A 10,433-nucleotide genomic window follows, 5' to 3' on the forward strand; every position below is an offset into this window, starting at 1 on the left:
AACCATCCGTCGAATTCAACGGGCACAACACTAGTAATATGAATAGAAACTGTCGTTTAAGTGAGTTGCTGGATAGTATGAACATTAAATGAACCTTTTAATTTTTTTCGATAAATAATTTATTTTCACTATAGATAATTGAATCGTGTCATTATAAAATATCGCATTTAAAATACTAGGACTTAACTATTACATTAACGATTTAACAATAGAGATGCGAGCATCGTCAGCATCAACGACAATGATACTGTAAGTGCTCCGGCTGAGTTGTATTTCGTTGTTAGCCAATCGTCGATGGTTTTTTCTTTTGCTTTAGCCCATTCCATGTCTTTTTCGGCACTAACAATCGACGCGAGTCCAGATTCTTTTTCACTGTCATCCACGTAAATGTTGCTTTCTAGCATTTTTTTGAACTGTCGACAAAAACATAAATTAAAGTGCGAATGAAACGAATTATGAAATTATTCAAGAATCACTTATGTATGTATATATGTACTTCATCGAGTTGAGGTTTTGACATCCTCGCTGCCATGCTTCCAAACATCGATTTCAGATTTCCAGAACCGTAACTTGAAACATACAATTCATGATTAATCGATACATTAAAAATATACATATATAAAAAAAAGTTTTTAAAAACTAGGCTTTTCTATGTTTTGTATATAAAAATATAAATCTCGTAAAATATCGCAGGTGGATCTCTTCGAAGAACATCAACAAAATCAGAAAGTTGTAAACAAACTCCGACTCTCAGACATGAATGTCAACAATGAAGTCTCAGCGTTTGGCCATAAGACGTATATCGAATTATAATATGAACATTTTAACATTATTTATCTATTAGTGAAGTAAAAATATATATGAGAGATAATGAGAGCTTATAATGCAAATTTTATAAGATATAATGTGAAAAAGATAAAGTTATAGGTGTTCAAACAATTCAAATCTGATAAAACGAGAGGGTGGTGGAAAGTCAAACATATAAGGTTACTGTCCGCTAAACGTCAAGATGTCCAAAATGTTTGCATTTTTAAACGTTATATTTCACCATCAAACTATCAGAATTGATTTAAATTTCCATCTATGACCAAACCAAAGTTTCAAAACGATCGGAAGACTGTGGGAATAGATAGTGAATCGTTAGCGAAGTGAAACATAGAAAAGTCTAGTAAATAAATAAATAAAGGAATGACGTATTGTCAATAATTTATAACTTACACATTTTTGATTATGGGTATATTTAATGTCACAAAGTCGTAAACTGCACCTACATTTTCCATGTTTCCATTAAGTGCAGAATTGAATGCTGCCATTTTATCTTGATCGCGAATCGTTGAATTCTGTACAACCGATTGATACAATAACCTAAAATTATATTATAATCCATTTAAACGTATAATTTGAAACATAATTTACATTCTCAATTTCATAAGTAAGCGCTTACGTTTGCAATTTTTCATGATCAGTGGTGCATCCTAAAGCATTCATGATTACAATTTTTTCATTGATGACGTTTTCGTGTGTGTATTTGTTCCATAACACGTCGAAATCGTCTCCACTTCCATGTCGCAAAGCATTACAATATACATGTTCTCTGATATTTGGGTTGATTTTGTTACTGAAAAAATAATTAAAATGATTTACATATTAATAATAAAAAAAATCACCATGGTTTATTTTATGAGTCCTTTGAAAAATTCTCACAGTGTAGCATTTTTTTTGAATTCTTCAAACAAAGTTGTGGATTGTTTAATGCAACCTTGATGACCCAGTTGACAAGCCAGACTTAGAGTATTCATTCGCATTAGTTTTATCAAATGTGAATCGTCTTTTTTCTCATCAAGACCCAAGTCTACGATTAATTTCTTCTCCATCATGGCGAGAGTGTGCCTCTGAAAGTAAATAATTGCCGTTTTCAGATTAACAAAATGAAATTATGAATAAAAATTTTCATATAATAGGTATATTGTTTACGTTTATGAACGCAAGAAGTTCAGGCAAACTTTGGAATCGCAGTCTCATGAATGAAAAGCCTGCAAAAGCAGCTGACCATGGAGCATAGTCACTTTCCATTTCCAAGAACTGAGTACGTTCCAGCATAATATCGTATCCGATGACGCTTTCACGAGCGAAATTGAACAAATCGTCGACAATCTGAAGTAAAAGATGACATTGATAAAATAAAATGCAATAGTACATTTCAAACTTAAAACTCGCTATGAATTAAATACCTGCGCTTTATTATGAGTGTTAATTTTAGTTCTGTTCTCACTGGTTAGCGCTTCAGATAACATTTCCCAATTTTTATCGTCGTAGTTGACCCTGTAGTATCCTAAATGAAATAATCAAATAATGTGGTGTTCTAGAAATAGTCACATATTTTTTGCGTATCACCGTTTTTTTTTTTACCTATTTGTTGAATATTGACCATAATCCAATCGTCTTTGTTTATTTTATCAGGCAGTTCTACAGATTCGAGTGAAAGGAACAGTTTTGGTTTGAGACTTTCGAAATTCATATCTGTCTTAGTGGTGTATGTGATTGGTATATCCCACAACTTATCTGTCGCTTTTTCTCCTTCTTTAAGAAATTGTTTCTAAAAGAAAACAAATCAAATTTAAGTATCTAACATAAATTAAAAATGAGTACATATGTAAATAACAGTGCATATTTTGAATAAATTTTATTTAATACTAGCCAGACTATAATTTAATACAACTTCCAAAAACTGTATACGGTCTATTTTTATATAAAATTTTTTTTATAATCTTTACTCTAGTTTAGAGTATCAAATATGGTGGTTTTAAATCGACAATTATAGGTTTGTACAGCGTACAAGTTAATATTTAATTTCATATTATTTTATTTTTAAATTCATATTTTACTATGATATCGTTAAAGGTTGCCTCTGAGCGAGCCTTTTATATTAGATTTGTACATATATAATTTAATAGATTATAAATTTGAAATTATATTCAAATGGTGGTGACAAATAGTAAGTATGGTGGTTTTTGTCAATTTGATTCGGAACCGCTTCAACAATAAAATCAGATAAGTTGGCAAAATCTGATAGGAAACCATCAACGAGTTATAAATATCCAAGTCTGACCAGCAGTACTGTTAAAATACTCCGAATAAATTATTTTCAATCGAGGTCAACCCAGGGGCTTGAACCCAGGAACCTTTCGGTGGTTAGCATTAATGGAACCACCGAGCTATACTGCTGGCTTTAGTAGAAGATATACATATGTAGATTCAATTGACTCATATAAAAAAAATAAATGTATATATATATACATTATTAAATAAATTATTAAATAAAAATAAATGTATATATATATATATATATATATATATACATTTATTTTTATTTAATAATTTATTTAATAATGTATATATATATATATATATATATATATATATATATATATATATATATATATATATATATATATATATATATATATATATATATATATATATATGTATGTATATATATATATATATATATATATATATATATATATATATATATATATATACATATATATATATATATATATATATATATATATATATATATATATATATATATATATATATATATATATATGTATATATATATATATATATATATATATATATATATATATATATATATATATATATATATATATTATTAAATAAATAATAGTCTACTTTTTTTTTAATTAAAATTAAATTCAACGAGAAATTTAAGAAATTTTGGTGGTAGCTCTTGTGTCGTATATGTAGATATACATATGAGATGCTTATTATCAACAACAAAATAAAAAAATATTATATACGCATAATGGAATGATTAAAAATTGGGTTGTTAATGATAAAATCACGATTCATCTTCAATGATGTTTAATGTTAAGAGTTAATTAATTAGAGTTGTACTAAAATATCATACGTTTACTCACTTGAGTCATTGTTACAGTACCAGTATCTCTATCGACTTTTACATCCAATACAGGAAATCCACTTTTCTGAGTCCAAGAAGACATTACAGTCGCGATATTTGCGTCTGGTGAAATAGTCCCATCAGCGATGGCTGCTTCTTGCAATTCTTTGAAGAGCTTCTCTTCCGTTACCGCTTGAAATTTACTGAAATTAGAAGATACGTATCATTATATATGTATCTGCATCGATATTCAAAATATATTATTGTGGCAAGCTTGATTGTACTCACTTGATGGCCATGTATTTACCAAGAGCCTTTTCAAAAGTTTCCTTTTCAATCCACTCTTTCATCATCCTGATGACTGCAGCTCCCTTATTGTAAGTAACTGAACCAAATTGAGCCTGGACTTCAGCTGGTGAGTTAGTATTTATGTTGCTCATAGGAGTCGAACTTTCCGTAGCGTCAATCAGCATTACAGTGTGTATTTGTGCTACGTTAAATTGAGTTATCATTTCCATTTCTTCAACCTGACGATTTCGATTAAAATATGTCAAAAATAAATAAATACAAGATTGATTGGAGACGCTTTATTTTAGAATTGGATAAATTGGATAGTGCAAGTTGATAAATTGATAGTGCAAGTTGAAAGTATTTTTTCAAGCGCAATGAAAAGATCATCTTTCTTACCTCATCTGTTAAATAGTATTGAAAGTATCTGGCAAATCCTTCGTTGAGCCAAGTCTGAGCCCACCACTCACATGTAACCAAATCGCCAAACCAAAAGTGAGCTATTTCATGTGATAAGATGGCTGCAATTTGCTGGTAGTATCGAACGGACGTCTCTTCTGGGGTAGCCATTAGGTAAGCTTCCCTAAATTTTAATACGATCAAATCTTAGATTGTAAATTTGTATAGGCATATTAATATTATTTGAATGGATTAATTCAATCACTACTACTTTTTTAAGACCTTTGAATAATCAAGAAGCAATATCATCTAATATATAATTTCGAAAGAGACTAGGTATGTATGTTTGTTTGGTTCGTAGAATCCGTGACGTTCAATTTAATAAGATAAATGATTATTCAAATAAATTTAAATAAAAAAAAACTATTCAAATAAATTTAGCCAAATGTTTACTATTAAATTAGCCATGTTTAAGTGGCTTATATTACAAATACCGAGCGAAACCGGGTAAAACCACTAATACTGTTTAAATTGACATACGCTGTTATATATATAAAAAAAAATATAAAATGCAATTCGAAACTATGTTAAAACCATTTACGCAGAGATTGAGCGGTTTCTCATAAACCAGCAACTTATTTTTTCGGATAAATCTTTGTCTGCGAACAGATTTTATTCACAACATAATAAAATAATAGTTTTAATCATTGCTATCTCAAAAATTCTCTCGAAGGATTGGTCGTAGCATTTTTGGCTATCACAAATTTAATAGCTAGATAACCTACTAGAGACACTCATTGACAAATCTACACGTTATTGTCTACATTTATAAATAAAACCATAAAAAACTATCTGATGAATCCAAATGAAAATCCGTATAAGTGAAACGGCTAATTTGACAGGCAAGCTTATGGATGATTCAGCGATTGTATGAAAGTTTACCTGTAGGTGGCGAGTCCCCAATTCTCCATAGCTCCAGCTGAGAAATCCGGAATTGAGACGTGATCGTTCTTTAAATTTGGGTCCATATCAGCGAAGGGAAAGCTTACAATTTCACCTAGCCTTTTGATTATTTTTTGAGACGTTTCTAATGCGTAACTGCCTTGATTTGAAGCTTCCGGTCTGGCCCAGATGGCGAAATGATCAGCAGGTTCTTCAGTTTTACTGGCAGCTACATATTCAGAGACGATGAATGCCACCAGGTATGATGACATCTTTGGGGTTTTATGAAAAACATCTTCGGCTAATCCATCCACCCTACCGAATAAAGACAAAATTAATTCAATTCATGATTATAATACGTATTCAGCCTGACAGACTCAGTCAATGAAGTGATTTAAATCAATGCTTCCAGGGATACAATAGAAGGGTACGTACTTTTTACTACTCAAAATTGAAAATATAAAAATAATAGAAAAAAAAATTTAAAATTTGTAAACTAATTTGAAAATGTACGTTAAAATGTGGTTTTTTGGTACAATATATGTATATAATCTCCAACACAATATTGCGATTTTTATATAAAAATAATTGATAATTTTATTATTTTGCCATTGAAATAAACTGACACCAAATGCGCATGCGCTGACGTATAATATTATTTTGTTTTATTTAAATTGTATTTTTGTTTTTGTAATTTTCTTCAACGTCACCATATGTGCCATATTAAGCAATTCGTTGCTCGCGTTTGCGTCTTTTCAGAGATGAAATCAGAAAAGGCAGTGGCGACAATCGAGTTTCATTATTCGATATATTTGAGGTGAGTCATCTAGTATTTCATGATTTTCCAAAATTCGCTGATCAAGTGCTCAAAAGTGTGTACGAGGTCGCTTATCGTCGCTTATCGTACGTATGTATGTAATTAGATTCGCATTCGAGGTCTTTTTGATATGTACTGTCGCATACCTTATTAAAATGCTAAAAATATATCAATGAATTTATAACTTACACTGTAGTTGATGCAAGTTTTGTGTTCGAAAGGGATGGTTTGAAGGTTGTTGGCCTCCTTATGGTGATGGTGTATTGGGCTTTATATTTGGGTTCATCCAGGCAAGGGAAAGCTCTCCGAGCATGAACTGGTTGAAATTGAGTCGTACCCATCCACCTAGAAATCAATTGAAGTTGTTATTCACTATAAATAAGCGATAAACAATTAGAGCTTACATATATGTAAATATACTCACTTGGTATTTGCACCTTCCATATATGAGCTACTGTAGAATCCGTGCATGTCATTGCCTAGAACTCCTTTATATGCTATTTTAATTTCGATGACTTTTCCTGCAGCAATTTCATTGGGGAAGTCAATATCCCAGAAGTCGTAGGGACTTACGATGGGGTTAATTTCGTCAATAGGAACTTCCGTCTCTGGGGTGTCACCCATTACGACGTATGACATTTTATCGAATTTTAGGTCTTTTGCATGTAATGTTAGTTGAGCCATTTTAGCTTTCACTGTCGCCTTGATTTTGACTTCTCCATCGAAAGTGAAAGCATTTTCTCCAGTAAAGTGTGGCGTCAATTTGATATCATATTCGGTGATGTCTATTTCTTGTGAGGGGAGTCTGTATTTTACATCTGTTTCTTTGGTTATGTGTTTCGGTTCTGTATCACCAAAGAAAAGGAGCGGAGATGCCAAGCAAACCGGAAGTAGAACGCATAAAACGAACATCAGTCGTAAACGCGTCATTTCTATGTGAAAATAAAGTGAGGCGTTAATTTGAATCACAAATTAGTATGAACATAGTTTTGCCCGTTGATATTTCAACGGGTGGTTTTATTTTTGTGGAAAATAATTTATTGCCTTGTACACAAAATATCCAAATTCATTACGTCGAATAAACAAATATATATGTAGGTAAACCCGTGCGCAACGATTCAAACGGAAGTCGGTGAATATTTATGCTTTTAAAAATCAAATGCTGGCCAAAAGTGCTCTGATCTATGAAAATAATGAAAATCAAAATAAATACTAGCAAATTTCTGAATTATTAGTTCAAGTGCTTTATCGTTAATATTTTATGATTTGAAATCATCCAACGCGACAGACTGAGATGAGCACAGGTGATAATGATCGCGATTATGTTTTTATTGCGTTGTCACAATGTAACCTTATCGATTGGCAATATATCCGCTTTTTAACTGGTGTTGTAAAGTTGTATAACATATTTGTTATGATAGTGATCGCGACAACATAATTTTTCAGTATAATATGATGATTGATTACATGATCTGTCGATAATACTGATACAAAAATTTATTATAGTCATTCTGAACAAGTTAATTGGAAAACAGAACAAAGATCGATTATTCGATTACAATTGTCGGGTCGATTAAAACTATGTATGTGAGATGATCACATGATTGATGTTGTATATACGTAATAGATGCGATGAAAAATATCGATACTGTATAAATGTACGTTGATTGGGAAAATACGTAGACATATTATGTACATGCATATATAAAGTGCGTACTTTTAAATTGTTGTTACGTTTTATAATAAAATATTTCGTTCATGAATATGCATAAATTTCGAAAGAGACTTTGTATGTATGTTAGTTTTAGTTCGTAGAATCTGTGTCGTTTAACTTAATAAAAAACAAATGAATACTAAAATAAATTTAAATAAAATAAAACTATTCAAATAAATTTAATAAAATGTTTACTATTAGATTAGTCATGTTTAAGCGGTTTATATTACAAATACCGAGCGAAGCCGGTATTTGTATATAATTTATTTGTATTTATTATTTATTTGGTATTTGTATATACTTGTATATAATACAATAGAAATGAATATTGAACTAAATCAAGACTGTGATTACTTTTCTAATATTATATAAAGTCAATAAATAGCTCTTAGTCAAGTTGAACAATTCAACAATTACTAGACTTTGCATAAGTTGGTTTTGATTTATCTACGATTTATGTACTAAGAATCTAAACTATAATTTATTGAACGGGAAATATTTCTAGTTTTTCACTTTTGTTTGATAATTTGACGAACTTAACATAATATATACATACATACATATCTCATAAGGTTTATTTTGATTTTCAGATTTCGAACCGTATGAAATATTTTTTTGAGTATATTATTTATATATGTATGTACATATGTGTGAGTATTTGTTATTAAAAATGTAATTAAATATCTGTCTGCGTACTAGGGATTAGATTATCTCTATTGAAGTATTGTTATCTCGGGGTTTATATGATTGATAAAAAAAAGTTATGATAATAGAAAAGTCAATATATAATACATACAAACATACATATGTATTATATAATAAATTCAATAAATTGTATACAGTAAAAAAATACACAATACCTATATATTAAAAAAAAATCACAAAGTACTATCAAATACTAAAAATATCTCATACATTCAATTCCGAATTTACATATTCAATTGATAAATTTGAATAGTCGAAATCTTGGGATGCTAATTCTGTATTAAATTTTATTTTAATTAAATAAATATAGAATTACGTATTAAATGAAATACATACATACATATATTTTTTTAAATATTACGATATATCGGGGTGTGCATAAATACACACACATACATACATATGTACGTCTTCAGTTTTTTTCTTTTGAGTATAGAATCAACTTTAAATTATATAAATGAAAGCTTTCAGTAAAAAATACGATACAAATTAAATTGTGAATATAATTTGTATCGTCCTAAAAATTATTGCATATTATCATATTAGTTTGAAGTTGGGATATATTTTTAATTATTATTGTAGACTGAATATGTAGAGCTTAAATATTTTTTATCCCGAGATCTACTGGTATGTCCATAAATATATTTATTAATAAAAAATCAACAAAATCAAACTTTTACAAGACTTTCTTAAGAAAAACTTCTATTAAAAAAATAACTGTAATACTAATAAATGTGAACTGTATAATTTCGTATATAATATACACGTAAATAAAATTATATTGTATTGATTTGGTTGTATCTTAAGTTTTGCTCAGTATGTAAGCTATTATAAAGTAAATTAAACATTAAAAAAATAATATTCCATTACGTACAATGTATGTGGAGACAAATTTAACTAACCCGAGGTGTTTTTTTTACCTGCCAATAAAATTCATAGCATTGTTCGTAATGTTTGCACTATGATAAACCGTACCATATTAGCACGGTTATGTCAATGTTTGCTTACCGATTTTTCAGGCTATGCCGAGATGGTATTATAAGACTAGAATTGCAGGTGCTCGTTCTGCAGCACCTGAACAGTATCTGGTGGAGCTTCTTTATTCACCGATCAGTTAAATATGAAGAGGCTGATTCAGTTCGTTATCAGTTCATTTCTAACATTTGGAGATATTGTTTTGCGTATCAATCGAAGCCTAATCATTATTCCTCTGATATTTGCTCATACTATGTATAATGAAATAACATGAAATAACAAATACAGAACGGAAATGGAAAGATTACGTACTGCAATCCAACAATATAATTTGCAATTCGGCTAATTGTAAAATTGACCAGGTTTAAGATGTGTAAGACCATTTTGTGAGAATCGGTTTGTCAAATATGTAATTAAAACAATTTATTGTAACTTGAAATCCTTGTCTTTACATTAAATATGATAATGTCTCAGTCTGATCTTTAAAATGATCCCCTTTGACAAATCGACATTTTTGAGTTTTCGTTGAAGAACTAGTTGTACCACCAGTTTCTTGAATCTGTAATGGATGGAATGGATGTTGCCAACGATCTTGATGCCTATTCCATTAAAATCAATCATTTATTTCAAGAAGAGATGAACATTAGATCTGTATTCGTAAACTG

General features: G+C 29.7%; 1 protein-coding gene across 1 annotated transcript; it reads right to left on the reverse strand.

The window, feature by feature from the left end:
- Nucleotides 1-58: 58 nt before the first annotated feature.
- Nucleotides 59-9,951, reverse strand: LOC143918861 (membrane alanyl aminopeptidase-like). The gene is made up of 15 exons (XM_077440941.1): nt 9,802-9,951; nt 6,799-7,306; nt 6,564-6,719; nt 5,558-5,872; nt 4,616-4,799; nt 4,217-4,455; nt 3,948-4,131; nt 2,410-2,596; nt 2,232-2,332; nt 1,975-2,154; nt 1,705-1,892; nt 1,445-1,618; nt 1,219-1,365; nt 497-569; nt 59-413 (listed from the first exon to the last, which is right to left on the reverse strand). The coding sequence occupies exons 2-15, from the start codon at nt 7,302-7,304 to the stop codon at nt 195-197; spliced, it is 2,853 nt and encodes a 950-aa protein (XP_077297067.1). The 5' UTR covers nt 7,305-7,306; nt 9,802-9,951; the 3' UTR covers nt 59-194.
- Between the last annotated feature and the right edge of the window lie 482 nt (nt 9,952-10,433).

The sequence above is a fragment of the Arctopsyche grandis genome, chromosome 11, assembly GCF_051622035.1.
Source record: "Arctopsyche grandis isolate Sample6627 chromosome 11, ASM5162203v2, whole genome shotgun sequence".
Classification (NCBI taxonomy): Eukaryota; Metazoa; Arthropoda; class Insecta; order Trichoptera; family Hydropsychidae; genus Arctopsyche; species Arctopsyche grandis.